We start from the raw sequence: 18,102 nt of genomic DNA, 5'->3' as shown, positions 1-18,102 counted from the left end.
GCTGCAAAAAATAGGAAAATAACAAATTGAACTAAAATGGCTCCCTGCAAAGCTGAATTTTAAAAAGACTGGCAAGTGGACATCCACCCATTTCACATAAATTAATTATGACTCTCCAGTGAAGAACACCTGTTTCATGACAGTAGGACAAAGACTGGAACTTAATACGGCCCTTCACTTCCAGCATTAACCAGATGCCCAAAAGTAACCTGCAACAGCATCACTTCAACAGTACCCACCCACCTGATAACTTAATTGTCTTGAAATCAAGACTTAGAAGAACAGTACATATTTTTAAAGTAACATTTATTTACAGAGAGGAAAAAAAATAAATGCTTTCTAGAAGAGTTTTTGCTTTTCACTTCCAAACCACACTGCACATTAAGTTCTCTTTAGTTCTGCCTGTTCCTTCTCATCAGAAGGTGACACACATGGACACTTAATTTGCTAACTTTGACTGCAGTGCAAATCAAATGATGAAAAACAGTTTCTATCAACATATGCATATTCAGTAAATGTGGACTAGGTATGTGTGGACTATGTATGCACACACCATATATTTATTCCTACATAACAGAAAAACAACCAAACTCTCCTTCAACCTTCTGTACAGGAACACTAATCACAATGAGTATCTGCACTTGTAAGCTGGCCTACTTGAAACTCTCAACACTTGTTTTCTTATCATACCATAATGTGATGTAACAATGCTAAGTACTATAAATAGAAATCAAGATGGAAATCTAAATCTGATTTAGTACAGTCATAGCATGATTTCTGATACTAACACATTTTCCTGAGAAGAAAGGGACATACGCTAAGAAAAAGTTAAATGGCTGTGCTTGCAACAAGAAGCTTAGGAAAAAAGTGTATTGAAGGTGTTATTTAGCTGAGACATAGCCACATTATGTTTCTAGCTCCTGCACTTGTTCAAAGTTTATTTTAAAATTTCTTTGAATGTCCCAGCCTCATAATCTGGATATAATATGAACTGACTAACTATTCAGAAGATACACTTAATGTAGAATAAGACAGGCTCAACACAAGAGTTAGTGCAGAATCGAGAACTCTTCTTTACTTCGTACTTTGCCTAATGGTAGTTTGCAAAAATACAAAACCCTAAAAGGGAAAAAAAGTTTAAAATGTTGCTGGATCTGCTGGTAAACAAGGCAAAGGGACATGAAAACAGACCAAGCCAGCTAACAGCTTTACGTATTGCATTGCTTTACTGAACACATTTCAGTATTTGCACCATCTCAACATACACCAGGTACAAATTGCAAAATAGCAGTAGTTACTAAATAAATACTCTATTCTTGGATGAAGGTGCTTTCAAGTATGCATAGATAAAATAGTGCTGTTATATGTATGAGTTTTTTATACAAGAATTACTTAAGACCGACAGTTTAAGCACTTGACAAATTGAATAAATGCCAACATTGATCTCTTGTGACTGACTTTTCACATTCTTTGACTGTCTTCACATTTTCAGAAACATATACACAGCATGCATACAGACTATATCTACAATCCAAACTTCAATAGTAAAAACTCAGACTAAAAAGAGAAAGACAACACAGAATTCCATCACAGCAACAAAATCTGCGTTCCAAGCACTGCTATCAATGCTTCTACATTCCCAATAAATATAAAGAGAAAAATTGCAATTAAGACAGTTCTCCACAGATAAAAAAAATAAAAAAGATTACCACCCTTTATTAAGTTCAGATAGTTAGTTCGTAACAGAAGAGTCGGACTTCAGAATTGCTTTATTTAAAATGCTTTCTCTATTTTATTTTATTTTTTTATTTGAAACATTAACCAGCAATGTTTTATACACATTCATACTTGAATGGTGAAGGGGACAAACACACACATGAAAACCAACATTTTGTTTCTTGGATACTGAGAATATTTACATACAGTCAAATAAACAACTGAATTAAGTTAATCAAATAACATGCAATAATTGCCATGCCTTCTTAGATCCAGGAAACTACAGGCCAGTTAGTCTCACTTCTGTCCCTGGAAAGGTGTCGGAACAGCTTGTTCTGGATGCCATCACCAAGCAATTGGAAGAGAAGAAGGTTATGAGGAGTAGTCAGCATGGATTCACCAAGGGGAAGTTGTGCTCGACCAACCTCGTTGCCTTCTATGATGGCATCACCAGCTGGGTTGATGGGGGAAGAGCAGTGGATGTCATCTACCTTGACTTTAGCAAGGCTTTTGATACTGTCTCCCACAACATCCTGCCAGCGAAGCTGAGAAATTGTGGCATAGATGAGTGGACAGTAAGCTGGGCTGAGGACTGGCTGACTGGCCGAGCCCAGAGGGTGGTGATCAGCGGTGGAGAGTCTGGCTGGAGACCTGTGACTAGCGGTGTTCCCCAGGGGTCAGTGCTGGGTCCGGTCTTGTTCAACATCTTCATCAACGACCTTGACGAGGGAATAGTGACCACCCTCAGCGAGTACGCTGATGATACAAAGCTGGGAGGAGTGGCCAACATGCCAGAAGGCTGTGCTGCCATTCAGCGAGACCTGGACAGGCTAGAGAGCTGGACAGGAAGAAACCAAATGAGGTTTAACAAGAGCTAGTGTAGAGTCCTGCACCTGGGAAGGAACAACCGCATGTATCAGTAGAGGCTGGGGGACGACCAGCTGGAAAGGAGCTCTGAGGAGAAGGACCTGGGGGTCCTGGTGGATGACAGGTTGGCCATGAGCCTGCAGTGTGCCCTGGTGGCCAAGAAGGCCAATGGGATCCTGGCGTGCATTAAAAGAAGCGTGGCCAGCAGGTCAAGAGAGGTGATCCTCCCCCTCTACTCTGCCCTGGTCAGGCCTCACCTGGAGTACTGTGTCCAGTTCTGGGCTCCCCGGTGCAAAAAAGACAAGGATCTCCTGGAAAGAGTCCAGCAGAGGGCAACAAAGATGATATGGGGCCTGGAGCATCTTCCCTATGAGGAAAGACTGAGAGACCTGCATCTGTTCAGCCTTGAGAAGACAGGGGATCTCATCAATGTTTATAAATACCTGAGGTGTGGGAGACAGTGGGATTGGGTAAATCTCTTTTCAGTGGTTTGTGGGGACAGGACAAGGGGCAATGGCCACAAAATGGAGCACAGGAAGTTCCGTACCAACATGTGAAAGAACTTCTTCACGGTGAGGGTGACGGAGCACTGGAACAGGCTGCCCAGGGAGGTTGTGGAGTCTCCTCTGGAGATATTGAAGTTCCATCTGGACGCCTACCTGGACAACCTGCTCTAGGGAGCCTGCTTTGGCAGGGGGGTTGGACCCAATGATCTCTTGAGGTCCCTTCCAACCCTTACAATTCTGTAATCCTTAAATCATTTATTTTCAATTTTTTAACCATAGTTAAAAAAAAACTAAACCTAAAGGTTCTGAGATCCCATTATTACAGAAAGGAAAGGGAAAGTACTCAGTTTAACCCAAATATGAAATATTTCCTTTAAATTACGTATTTGGAAAAAAAGATGTGTTTTCCCCTCAAATTAAACAGCATATTTAACTTTCCCATACACATTTGTTACGTTTAAATCTGAATTCTGAAGTATGAGTTGTCTAAAGCAGTACCAAAGAATCAAACCAAAGTCATACTCTATGCTAATATTAAAGAGCTGTGTTTTAACAATATTTGAGAGTCAGCAGTTGTTTTAACTATGTCAACTGAAAATAACTACGAAATATGAAAAAAGGCTGAAATTCTTTGCAAATACAAAAAGAAATTACCTAAGAACTTAAGGTTGTGCAGCAACAGCAAAAACAGAGACATTGTTAAGAAGAAAGAAGACTACTATATCCTTCCCACAACTTGTATCCTTTCCATAGCTACGCTGAAAGTTCAGTGTTCTGGTAAACTAAATTCATAAAAATTAAACATTAATGTTCAGTGTTAATTTCTATTGTATTTACTCAAATCCACGTAAGCAGAAAAATGCAAAATTTCACTCAGCCACCTGTCTCACCAAGAAAACCCTGAATTAAAGCTTTAGACAGTGTGTTCCTCATGTTTTGGCCTGAGCTGGGCTTTTCCCTTTAACTGATTTAATACATTGGAAATATAAAGTCTTCACTAAAAATAGAATACCCAAAATACTCAGAGAAAAAAAAAAAAAGTTATTTCAATGTACTCAGAAAGCTATTCTGAGCTTTACTGATGCTGTGGAACCACGTGATTCCCCAAATCTACACAGGACTGATGATAATAAAAATTTCAGCTTTTTTTCTTATTTGCTTTGTTTTGAAATAATACTAATTCTCTCTTCCTCAGTTCTGAGGATCAACTAACACCTATTTTCTAAAAATTATTTTGGAATGTTTTAGAAATCACAAGACCTTTTGAGTTCAACTAACTTAAATTAGATTCTTAAATACCATCTGCAGCTTAGAAAAATCTCTCAGTAAAACACCAGTAGCTCTAACACCTCACTCCTTCACATGTTCATAATTAACTGTTTAGGAAGGAGTGGGCTGGCATTGAAAGAATTCAAAGTTTGCTTCTATGCACAGACCTAGAATACAGTAAGTAACTGATGCTTTTATTTGTTTTGAATTGGAAGAACTGAAAAACATTAACTACTTGAAATAAATTCTCTTTCCAGCCAAATGCTTTCCTTAGGAAGACACGTGCATATATGAGGACTTGATTCAGGGATCCAAGACTTTTCTGAGAAAGAGGAAAGTACTGACAACAATGTAGTACCTAAATGTTCATGCCTATGTGCATGATCCCAATTCACAAACTGAACTTCAGGCTGTGGCAGAAAGCAGAAACTTCTTAAGGTAGTTAGTGCAATAATTTTCAACTTAAAATTTGTGTTCAGAAGTCTTCAGCACACTTATACCCAGTTACAGTTAGCAACACAATTTATTAAAATACCCCTTTTAAATAGTCTCTTAACCCATGCATACTGAACCACTGTCTCTGATACACAATTCTGAAAGAAATGCTAAGCAACAACTTGGCAGCAGTGAGTTTTCATTAGTAGTTTTTAATGGTACGGTACACACTAAAACCAAGTCTACATATAGTATAGTGCTCAAATGCAGTTTCTCCTTGAGTGCTGAGAACACGATTATCATGAATGAACAAGAATTTTTTTAGTTATTTATTTTTGCAAATACAAGTTGTTTTGATTGTTTTCCAATTTCCAAAAATAAGTCTGACAATATTTTGGTACTCTTCCAACACAAACAACAATAGCTATAGCTGTGACAATGAAATCTTAAAAAAAAAAAAATCAACATAGAATGGATTATTGCTTTTAACCCTGGTACATTCTCATTTTTGATTGTACAGATATTCATATATTTGACAAAATCTCTCATCTAAGCCAAGGAAAACATTTTATGGTTTTTCATGAATAAACAGAAAGTACAAAAACTTTCTGCTACAGATTCTTCTCTATATTGCAGAGCTTCACAAAGAATAGGGGAGACAAACTGCTAGAAAAAGTGTTTTCACACTCCCCCATTTGTGACTATTAACAGCTACAGCTTAGTTTCTTGAATAAGTAATTACCTACTTACAGCAAACACTTTCAGAAGTTTGACCTAGCTAGAGCACTTTTTCCTCACTTTCAGTACAGAAGCACATTTTCCTCCTCCTTTCTCTTTCTTTCTTTTTTTCCATCTGTTCTTGCAACATTCCTGTCTAAGCAGCAGTCAATGTAAGGCATTCTCCACTGAAGCGCTACATGCTGAAGTTGGATTCTAATTAGACATTTAGAGATCTGCTGCAATGCTGAACTCTGATATAACAAATCTATCTAGACCACAGGCAGTTCATTATAGTCTTAACTTCACTATTTTCTATTACAGCAATAATGGCATTGAGATAAAACAGTATATTAAAACTTTTTTTTTTTTTTTTTGTAAATGGAAGAAAGTCCAATAAATTGTTTTTCTTGCTTAATTTACTATGGTTTATATACTGCTGCTACAGTTACAGCAAATTTCTTCTAGCTACTATTGATAATCTCATTGCACTTTTAGGAAATTAGTCCAAAAGATATTTAAGAAACCAACAAAGAAAGGGGATGCCGAAGTTCAGTGCTAGAAAAAAAGTCGTATTTCAGTAATCATGCATCTAATCACGCTAAACTGGTCTAATCAACTATGCCCGAATATACAGCCAAGTAATGAGCCAAAAAATTATTAGAATTCACTGCAGTCATTCAAACTGACAAGAAGAATAAAACAAAGTGCATCATCTTGTTGAATTAAACTAAATCATTTGTTGGATGCAAAAGTTCTTCTACATAGAATAGACAGTGTTGTATTTATTAACTCTCAAGGTAGCATTCTTAATGAAATCAGAAATATTAACTTCTTTGGACACTTAAGACAGCTTAAATTCATTCTTGAAAAGTAGTAGCCTGATGTTCTGAGTCCATACTTAAGAATTTAGCTAAGTTACAAAGATGAAAGAACAGCACCACCTAGTTCTCTATTTAAAAGTTTTCAAATATTATCACCCATTGATTTATGTTTGTAATCTATATTTACACGTGTGTGTATCATGCAATGAAATCTGTCACATTTCCATACGGAAAAATACTAACAAATTTGGCAGGAACTATTAAAGCATCTGATGAAGACACTTTACAAGTGTGTTCTTTGAAAAAAATGTTTGTATATGCAAGACTGCTAGAGACTTGTAATAATGCAAATATTGTTCAGAAGCACCATAAACACCAAATGGACTGCTCATCCGTCCCCAATGTTCTTTATGGGACCGTTTCCCTAATTAAACCAAAATATTGTACATGAATTGATTCCCCCATACAGTACCTGATATTTTAGGGTATGTGTATGTGCATTCCAGATGCAAAAATACATTCACAATACAGACAACATCACAAGAGCCTAAGTAACATGTTAAAAAAATAGTAACAATTATAGCTTGTAAAAGTTTTTTTCACATTTACATTTCTACTCTGCAAATAAAGCCTACTTCAGTAATGTGACATATATTTTAGTTGTTAGTTGGACTGAAAGCTTTCACGTGAAGAATTTCCCTGCTAGAGATTTAGAGATGTGTGTCTCAACAATCTAGAAGTTTACCATGGCACAACAGCAACACCTAAGGAGCTACCTTTCCTCACTGTGCAGTCATCTTTATCAACGTTTATTAGCATAGCTGCCTGTATTGCCATTTGATGAGTACATAGCTATACAAGCAGAATAGTTGGTCTGTTTTTCTGAACGTGTTGCATTTTCTAAGATCTTGTTCACTTCAACAGGACACAAAAGCAGAAGAGTATAATATTCCTGAAGAATTTTTCTCGACATTTATCAGTAAAGTCTGATTTCTTATACCAGTATGCATTGCAACAGATATCTTCTCTAAGATTCTAAGTTGACATAAAGCACAAGTGACATTGACACTCTATCACATTTTACATTGTGATGGCATGTCTTCTAACATTATAGAGAAAATGGAATTAATTGCACCTACAAAAAGTTTCAGCTGCATTTTGGAACAAAATGTTCAAAGCAAGTAATTGATTTATCTAACTTAGATCAATGAAAATGAAAGGGAGATATGTTAAAATGATCTCAGGTGGCACATTTGCATCAATATGAAGTACATCTAAATTCCTGTTTCTCATAGGATGGCTTTTAAAGCATTTTCACCTCTCAAATTTGAGGCTTCTTACTTCTGCCTGTAGGAAGTCTTACATATTACACTGAAGCAAAAATCAGGCTCTTACAAGATTATAGAGAACACAGTCTAATGATTACCTCACTAACAAGTTTCTGTAATTGGTGCCACTGGCAGGAGTCAGGTCCCAGCACCAGGGACTGATTTCTGCTTGTTCCCATTCTCCTGTTAGTGCACAGTTCAGGAAGGTAGAGAAGTGGAAGGAATTAATTTAAAGAAAAAAAAAAAAAGCCTCCTACCACATCCCTCCCATGTATTTTCTGTTCCAAGGTGAGGAGAAGGCTGTCCTCTCATAGCTTCCAGTGAATGTGTTTGCCCTAAAACCTTCACATGCTGGATCTCATTTTCCAGGGAAAGGAAGAGGTAGAGAAATCACTACAGGAGAAAGATGAAAATGTATGTCATATCCGGTAGGACTGAAGCAACAGAGTTTTGTTCTAGCCTAATCTTCATGTGTGTCCTGTCTTTTAAAGTAAAGGCTGTTGTGGTAACTCTTGAGGGGAAGTTTTATCCATAGAGAAAATAACTTGCCCCTTTCCCAGTCCACCCCATCTATCACCACGAAGGCCACTTAGGTGTTGCCATGTTACAGCCTACTTGTTGCACGTTTGCCACATTAATGTAAAGAGATTATACAGGATCCAAAACTGAAGCCTTTATCCTCAAAAACTTAGAAGGGAAAGACTTTCACACATACAGATTCAGGCTACTGTTGTTTCGCCGCTTCAAGTTTCACAGTGGCAAATGGAAGAAGCAGTTTGGTTTTCTTGACAGGTATACCAGGCAGACAAAGCCTGGAGGGAGATTTCTCTATGGTTATCTGCGCCCACTGATCTATGACCAGCTAGCCACCTATTTTGAAATTCCTAAAATAAATTGTTCTAGAAGTTGTTCAAGAGTTTTTAATGACCAGTTAAAAGAAAAAAGCCTACAATATTAACCATCCATTAAACAGCAAATTTGACCTTGCTTACTTCGAATGATACGGTCTAGTGGATTCTGTTTTCCTCTTGGAATTTACAGGGTATTTGAGTTTGCAACAGGCATAATCTAATTAATATTAAATGGACCTGCCCTTCCAAATCCTGCCACACAGGTGCCAAAATAAATGAAGAATATCTCCTACACAAGGAGCTGAACTGTGTCCTTCACCCAGATTTCCTTTTACTCCATTCTGCATAAGATTAAGAAAGAACTGTGGTTTTGTAGAACAAAAGTATCACTTGCTCTTCTAGCATACAAAAGCAAATCTATATCAAATCTGGTATTATTTTTTTTCTCACGATACATAGATAGTTTGGGAAATTCTGCAAACACATTTTCAATGACCATGCACTAGCACTACTTAGAAAAAAAAAAAAATATATATAGCCTATTCACTTAAAACAATTGTATTCCAGGCTATTTTGAAATTGTTTTTCTTGCATGTTAAACATATGAGAACATCCTATAAATAAGTCTATAAGCCACTGAGGTTTTTATCTAGCATAAGTGATCAATAACATAGGCCCTTTGCTTTTTTTTTTTTTAAATGTGCTTTCACTCCCACCTCCAAAATTCACCATTTAGAATTTAGCAATACAATAGTGACTTATAATTTGCAAAGCAGATATTACTTAAGAAGCAGGAAACATTTAGAAAAATAAAAACTCAATTATTTTATGGGGAAACTACTGAAATGATGCAGGATCTGGTCCATTTTTAGAGGACTGAACAAGGCATTTTCACCCTAAGAATGACACACACTTCACATTTCAACATATCAAAAAGCATTAACCAGTAGTTTGCTATCAACACACAACATTTTGTGAGGAGAGATACACCAAAAACTTGACAAAGAGATCCTAGGAGTATTAGGAAGATGTTCTGAAGAAGATGGGCAAATAGTTGAGGTGCTGGCCCATGCTGAACTTACACTAGCAGATATGCTACTTGTATTCGAAGACACATCATCTTGATTACCTTTACATAAGCAGAGCTCAAGATACATTCTAAGATTGTAGCATGTTAGATTTAGGACTCTGGTGTTGCCTTTAAAAAAAAAAAAAGCACAGCCTTTAAAGCAAATTCACTGATAATGAATTTGTTTTCATAGCCGAAAATGAAGTCCTAGTAGTTTTTAGATGTGATACTTAGGTTCTGAAAAACACCTCCATTAGTTGTGTTCATGAATTCCACCATGTTACTGCCACTGGTTTTAATTTGAAGTGATTTTCCAAACTGTATGGATATTACTTTTCATTAACCAAAATGATCATTAATCAAGATCGTACTTACAGTTTCCTCCATATTAGTCTATATTTCACCTATTTTTCGTAATATTACAACGCCACGCTATAAAAGCCCAGAAGCATCAATAATACTATCAGAAGTCTTCAAGTGCAATAGAAGAAGCTCATATATGACACAATTAAGAAGCAACAAGAATATCATGCTTAATCTGTTGGACTAGATACTTTACAATGTCACTTATGCTCAAGAAAAAAATAGATGTTAGTTTAAGGTCTCCCCCAAAGTTACAGGAAAAAAAAAAATCTCTTATTTTTATCATCATTAGTTTAGATGTTAAAAAAAAAGACCTCATGTAAAGGAAGTAAGACAATATATTATGCTATTTAATGCCTGCCAAGGATTTGAGGTATTCAGTGTTAACTCTTGAGATTATGAAGTTTAGTGAATAATATCTCTAGCTACAGGATTTATCTTACAATTTGGAAACGTCTGCAGTTTTACATTTTTCTGTATTTCAAAATTTAAATATATATATATATATATATATATTTCCATTGATGACCTGGAGTATGAATAAGTATTTTTGTACTTCAAAGTTTTCTTTTCCTGTATAAACCATGCAATTCAATGGAGACTTCTTCACTGTTCTTGAATTTAGAACCATTAATATATCACAATGAAGCTCCAGCTAGCATGTCAAAATTTAAACTTCTCACATAACAAGAATATTAGCAGAGAAAAAGAAAAAAGCCTTTGGATGTAAAAAAAGCAAAATGAGCCTGACATAGGAATGTATTTTGTATAGTCTTCCAATTAAAACAAAATTTTAATATTAAACTCCAACTTGATTTTGTCAATACCATCTCATTGTTTTTGCTTTCTGTTTTGTTGAAAAAATACTCAGTACATAACAATTTTGCATTGGAAAGTAACAAGTTATTTCAGTAGCGAACTCAATGACCTTAAACCCTACATAATTCTAAAAACTGATTGTTTCTGCTTCAACTAGTATGGCTTTTCCCCTTGTTAGGGACTAACCAGAACAGCTTTCCTCCCATATAGCACAGCAGCAATAAAAGCAGGTCAAGTTACACTGATAATCCAGCAGATGTAGGTCAGTTTGGGATAAATATACGAGCAAATGGAAGATACCAAAATGCCTACTACAACTGCTGCTGTGAAGTAATTTGGTCTTATTCTCTTCAGAGCTGTCTGTCAGTCACAGTTGCGGAGTTTCCAGTGTTGAACTTTGAAAAGCCCGAGTTTTTAAGACTTAGACAGATGGATCAGTATAGCTGTGCTGGCCTATTTAGCTTCTGCCAGGAGAAGTGGAAATAATGCAATGCATTATATATTGATGACATCCAGCAAGGCATAAATGTGTTCTTCTTTGTGGCCATAAATTCCTTCTGTGTGTAATAGAATACCCAGGTTACCTTAGTTAAGGCTTGGTAATGGAATTACTACGACAATCAGAATCATTGTTTGATTAATATTGTGGTACGTAAGAAGTTTAAAACGTAACCAGACTCTTTTCACCTCTAACACAAGACAACAGTCTCTCTTGCACCATCCTTCCCATCCAACAAAGACAGGTAGTCAACAAATTGTTTACAGAAGGATGACGATAGAGGGAACATCAAAGCCACGCAGACAACCACTATATGGCGTATGACAATCCACACTGCCTTGACAAATAACCTAAACCTGGCCAACCCCATGCACAGAATAGATAAAAAATAAGCTGGTGAAGAGTTCAGTAATATACATCTGTTAGAACAAAACTTTATTTAAATTTGTGTATGTGTGTACATATGCATACAAAGATGCTCTGAAGAGGCTTTAGGGATTTAAACTGAGAAACACATGCTATGCGCATGAATTAATTTTCTAAAACTGAAGAGCAGTTGCCTATGGACAGTTAACATAGTTAACACCCCCTTAACAGCTATTTAAGAAGAACAGAGAATGCTAAAGTGAGCATTATGAAACAGAAAAACGATAAATTAATTTATGAATTCATAGTAATGTAAAATTGTATTAACAGTGATGTGCTGCTACTTAAACTGTGAAAGGAAGAAGCATTCACACTCTAAGAGCCATTTGATTAGACTAGAAAGCAATATATACAATTCTACTCCTAGCTAGGAAGTAATGGTCTTTCCCTCAAAAATCCCAAATTTGTCAGACCTTTTTGTCTTAGAAGATACATATAATAGAATGGCAAAGGATGATGGCATGATTTTATCTTACAGTTAAAGATGTCAGAGAAACGAAGACAGGTAGGTAGACACAGTTAAGTGAACAAACAGGGAGTCTTCCAGTTCATCTACAGTAAAAATAACTACCTACGTTCTTTTCTAAATCTTTTTTGCCTGTTCCAAATTCTCCACGTTAGAAAGCCCTACACACAAAACATTAGTACTAAAACAGAGCTCTGGAAGATGCAGTACACAACGTCCACTGTTAGCACTCTGTTTTGTCATTAAAATAAGCACTCTCTGCTTCTTTCCCTACCACCTTAAAATGCTTTTACCACAGTCTCCTCAGGACGGATGTGCATCTGTCCTGAGCTTATTGTGCATTAAAGTAAGAGAAACTGTAAACACTTGGACCTTCTCTTTAATTTGCATTTATATAAATGAAAGGAAAAAATCCTGAAACAGGTTCAGAGGAAACAAAAGAAAGAACTCTTGCAAAGCCACCCACGTGCATTTTTCATAATACTTATTTATTTTCAAAATATTTCCAACGTTGTCATTCTGTAAAAAAGATAAGTTGTTCAAGGGCAGATTACTAAGGAAAAAAAAAAATAATCGCCATTTCACAAGCTACTCCTTGCCACTTTTTCTTTCTTCCTTTCAAACAGACCTCAAGAATTCCGTGGAAAGAAGAGAAGGATATGCTCATTAAGCTCATACTTAATATTGACGCAATCCCAGAGGAGACACTTACTAAACTAGTAAACTATGTCTAATAGTTTTACCATTCCATATTTGTTTTGGAACATGTATTTTATAAAGCATGTTAGTGGCATTTTCTCTGGAGAGGACCCTCTATTCTTTTCAAAGCCTCTAATGGAATTAGCCTGTCATCAGGCTCATATTTTAAAAACAAAAATGGAAGCATTCCTTCCATCTCTGAGAAGGCATTAAATTAAGAGGACAATTAGAGAACCTTCTCTTTCTACTGTTAAAGTATTAGTTGAAGGAGGAATCATTGTTCTAACAGTCAAGCACATTCTGGCTACGGTGCTATTCTCTTGGCAACTACCTCATGTCCATCTGTGTCTGCCATATACAGAGTTGCTACCAGTTTCTTAACCACCACTTGTGATGCGTATGTGGGAAAAAAAAAAAAAAAAAAGATCTTGACTCTGTATAGCAACATCAAAACACTAATTCTTTGGTGGAAAGAGTAAGCACAATCACATTCAACACCTGGTTTGTGAGGTAAGGCTAAAATACAAGTACTAAGGCCTGTATAATACATGACTTGAAGACATTTATAGTGCATAATTATGTAATTAAAACCGATAAGCACATTTAAGAGCAGAGGGATGTTCAATGTCTTACATTTTTGAAGTCAAAAAATGAGAAATAACTATAAAGCTGACATGACAAAAAAAGGTATTTGTTTCAATGGAGGTGTTTCTCCTTATCAGCATTTTTCTGGAGCTACTGCTTACTGTTGAATTGATAGAAACTTGATAAATCCCATAAGCGTGAGAGACCTCTGGTCATGTGTTCCTCAGAGATGTTGTGTAAGGGTCATCAACAGAAGTTTGCGTGGTAAGTTACTCCAGGTTCTAAAACTGTTCAGTGGGGCTATACAATGAGTATAAATAAAATATATGAAGAAATCACAAAAGTCATAAAATATGAGCTAACCTGGGACCTAGACAGCTCATATGCCTACCAGGCTTTGGTTAGATTGATGCAAGCCATATAAATACGGTCACTATCAAGCCGAGTTATACATTCTATGCTTTAAATTGCGTGTAAAATACTCCAACTACAGATTGTATCAACCTCCTCCAAAGCCACTTTCTTCTATTCTGTAATCATCTACATCCTCATAGAACACGAGTATTACTGCCAAGATTTTGCTAATAGAAATACTAGTGAAAATTCAAATAAGGGACTAGCTGTGTAAGAAATAGTGATGTATCACGACAGTGTCTTAAATCAGCTCAAACGATCTGAGAAATAGCCATTTGCATACTTTTTTTTTCTCCTATTTGTAATGGATCTAGGCTTATGAAACAAGTCTCACCCATGAGCAATTACGTCTTCACTGATTTGTTACATCAGTGATCACAGTTTCAGACAAATTAAAGTGTCCCTACATTATTTTCATTAGCAGACAGGTTGCAAGTATTTGAAGTGCCTGAAGAAACCATACTGAAAAGATTCGCCTGGTGTTGGCAGAGAACCGAAAGCGCATCATTTGCTACCACACACAGCACTATCCAGCATCTTCCGAGAAACGGAGCACATTAAGGCATTAGATGCCATTTGCATTATCACACAGCAGGGGGCTATAGCAGCTACAATTCCAGGATAATCTTAACCCATATCTGTATACCAGGAATTCAACAAAACTATTTTTAAATATTATAGTTTCTCACACCGTAACTCTTTACAATAAACAGCTTACTTTCCAGGTTGCATAAAAGCATTTCAGATGATGTAATAAAGTTCTTCTAAATACATGCTATCCTCCAACTGTTAAATTTTATGTAAGGCAGGCAAAATCTGAGAAGCGAAAAACAAACAAACTGAATGAAACAAAAAAGCAGGTAGGACTGTAAACATATGTAACAGTTTAACCCCTTGGGAAACAGTTTAACTACTTCAGAATCATTACAGTCCACAAGCTAAGAACAACAGCAGCCAGAGATTCTACTATTTTCACAGCAAATGCTGGAGAGGGTAGAGCAGACTAATACCATACCCAAACTCAGCTGACAAGCCACTTCTCAGCTCAACATGTTATTACTCCCCCTTCCACCTCCATCGCACCCCTTTCACAGCAAGCAGCTGACACTGGGTTCTTTTACTTCTGTTTGCCTCCATTCAGCAGGGACTGCTTGCTGTTAATGCTATTCCACGCACAAGCTGAGAAGCATTATTCTATGTCCTCTTCCCTCAGCTGATGCTGCATCAACTCTCGGGGCAGATTCCTTAAGCCTGGCTCTTAACAGACCATGCCAAAAAGACACACTTCCAGACAGGACACACATTAGCTTGGCTCTTTGTCACATTGCCTTTAAACTTGATTAGCTTCACTTTCGCTACCGGCAGCCATCCTTAGTCACAACCCAGGAGTGCACCGAATCCTCGGAACAACGATCTTATTCATGTACAGAGCCGACAGAAAACCCGTGCATCCCACAGCCTACGAGTAGAAAACGGAGGAATCTAACAAATCCATTGAGCCCCTTCACAACAGTTTGGGGAACCAAAGTAAGCCAACAGGAAAAACTGCTTCTAAATGTAGGTATGAAAGCGCCAACTAGAAATGTGTCTAATATGGTAATTGTGTCCGCTGGCTGTGCCAAAATAAATGGCAGAAACTGAGTAAACACCATTTATGAAGCAGCACTGTAAGGTGGACCAAAGGAATTTGATATTCAGTTAGACACAGTCACTATTCAGGGCAGGTTTCTCCTAGAAAACGTTCACTCATTTTCTCCTCCATTCTCCCTTATCTTCAAAGGAGAGGAGGAGTAGAAATTATTTCCTCTCACTCCAGTCTGAAGGTGACAGGTTTCTTATATTTGTTAAATAGTGCCCAGTAAAACTGCTCCCCGAAACAGCACTCGGCTAAAGTCAGGTATAGAGACTGCCCAAGTCTCCCTGGTTTTGATTGCAGTTTTAATCAGGAGCTGAGGAAAAATAATTGTGTGAGAAACTGAAAAGGAGGAGACATTTTATACACGCAGAGGGCAAGCTGATGAACACATTAAACATAGCCTTTCCCCATCTGCAAGGACAGGCCCAATCTGGTTATTTTCGCAGAGTCAGATGCGTATTACCTCCCTTTTCTCGCAACACGTTTTTTACCTGATGCAGTTCACGGAGTTACATTTTCCCTGGCACACTCCCTAAACTGCTGTGAAAGGCATCACCGTTTTTAATCACTGGTTTACTCTTAAAAAATGTGATGCGCTGAATGCAGTTGATTGCATCTTAGGAAAGATCAAATCCTCCTCCTCCAGCAGCAGCCCTGATTTTATTGGTGACAGAAAGTCAGTCCAGACGCGTCCCCCCCCGACCCCCCCCCTTCCTTCGCAGGGCAATGAATCGACAATTCACAGGGAAATGTAAAAGGCCGAGAGGAGCCAACCCCCAGGTGCAGCCCGCCGCACATGCCCCAGTAAATAATCTCGGATGGCACCGACACAGCGGCTCCTTGTGCGGTGACGTGCAGGGCAACTCGGCAACCCCGGTGAAGAATACCAGCACCACCTGCCCCGGGAAGCCGGCGCTGCCTGCTGCCGAGCCCCCCCGGGCCGCTCGCCTCACGGCGAGGTGACAGCGGGGAGCGCCGCGGCCCCCCGCGCCCCTCTCCCCGGCACACGACGCAGCCCAGCACCTTGCCCAACTCGACGCGGAGCCCAGGGGACGGAAAAAATCCCGCAAGGTCGCTCCGTTTCAACGCCCCCCCCCCCCCAACCCCGCACCGTTGCCGCCCCCCCCACCGCCCCTCGCCCCGCCCCTGCCCCTCAGGAGGGCGGCGGGGGCAGGGGGGGCTGCACCGCCCCCCGAGCGGGGAAACTCTGCCCGGCAGCACCGGGGGAGCTCCGGGGGGGGGGGGGTGAGGGGGTGCGTGGGGACGTGGGGGGGCCTCCCCCGGCCGCACACGCCAGTCATTTGCATGATAATGGTGCTTCGCGGGTTCCCCTCCGCCGCGGCCGCAGCGGTTGTTCCCTTTCGCTCGGCAGGCTCGTGTTAATTAAGCGGAGCGGCGGTGGCGGTGCGGCGGGAGGGGAGGTGCAGGAGGAGGAGGGACGAGGGATACACGGCGAGTCTGGAAACTCGCTGCGGGAGGACAGCGGCTCGGAGCGGGGCGTCGAGGAGCTTTCGGCTCGCTCCATGATCTCCGCGCACATACGCCGCGCACACGCGCACAGACCTCTATAGGGTCTATAGATCTCTATAGGCGCGCGTGTATAGCCGCGGCGGCGGCACGGAGCGGGGCGCGGAGCCCCTTTCCCTGCCGGGCGGGAGACGACGCTGCAAAGGGGTGACCGCTGGGGCGGGGGGGGCTGAGGGGAGCCCCGCGGGGTCCCCGCCGAGGGGCGCGGAGGAGGCGGTTACCTTGCATGAGGATCCCGCAGAGGCTGTAGAAGCGCAGGAGCGCGCCGGGCTTGAGCCGCATCCTGGGGGCTCCCCTCGGGCTGGGTGGGCGCCAGGCACGCAGATCCGCAGCCTCCCGCCGCTCCGCTCTCCGGGCGCTTCCTTCCCCCCGCAGGAGCCGCCGCCGCCGCCTCCGCCGCCGCAGTGTCTCCCTCGCTGTATCCAGTGGGGTGAGGAGGAGGAGGAGGAGGAGGGCCGGGGTCGCGGGGGTGGATTGGGGAGGGAAGTGGGGGGAGCAGCTCTCCCCGCCGGCTCTGCCGCCGCCGGGCTGCTTCCCTCCACCGAGCGGTGCCGGCTGCCCCCGCTGGCTCCCCTCGCCCCTACCGGCGGGTCGGTCCGGCTGTCCCTGCGGCCCGGCCTGTCCCGCCCCGCGCCGTGCTGTCCCGTGCCGTGCTGTCCCGTCCCGTCCCGCTGGCGGCGCGGGGCGCCTGCTCGCTCCCAGCCCCTCGCCGGCTGGCGACACAAGGGCACTCTCTGCTCGCCAGCCTCCCCTGCGCTCGCCCCGCCTCCTCCGCGCGCCCCGCCCCCTTTCGGCGGAAAGCCCCGCCCCTCTCCCCGCCCCCGGCGCCACACCCCGGCCCACCCAGCGCCGCCAGCCCGCCCCTCGTCGCCGCCTCGGCCACGCCCCCGCACGCGCGTCACGGCACGGCACAGCCCCCGCCCGCCGGGCCCCGCCTCCCGCCCCGCTGAGCGGCAGCCGGCTCGGGCCAATCGCGAGGAGCCCCCCGGCCCCGCGGCGGCTGCCAGCCAATGGGAGGCGGGGGGCGGGCGGCGGGGCGCTGTCCAGAGCCGGTCCTGAACCGGCGGCGCACGCGGTTGAGGGCCA

General features: G+C 41.1%; 1 protein-coding gene across 3 annotated transcripts in view; it reads right to left on the bottom strand.

Moving 5' to 3' along the window:
- The window catches only part of CADM2 (cell adhesion molecule 2), a 660,501-nt gene extending 642,713 nt beyond the window's left edge, over nt 1–17,788 (bottom strand). The window contains exon 1 of one of the 3 annotated variants that reach the window (XM_083836578.1): nt 17,238–17,788. In XM_083836578.1, coding sequence (XP_083692704.1) covers nt 17,238–17,298 — 61 coding nt within the window. In that variant the 5' untranslated portion in view covers nt 17,299–17,788. The remainder of the gene's footprint in view (nt 1–17,237) is intronic. The other 2 variants (XM_083836574.1, XM_083836579.1) reach the window with 2 other exon arrangements.
- Between the last annotated feature and the right edge of the window lie 314 nt (nt 17,789–18,102).

Source organism: Anser anser (genome assembly GCF_964211835.1).
Source record: "Anser anser genome assembly, chromosome: 1".
Lineage (NCBI taxonomy): Eukaryota > Metazoa > Chordata > Aves > Anseriformes > Anatidae > Anser > Anser anser.
The sequence above is the reverse complement of the archived record's forward strand: the minus strand, read 5'-3'. Positions and strand labels throughout refer to the sequence as shown.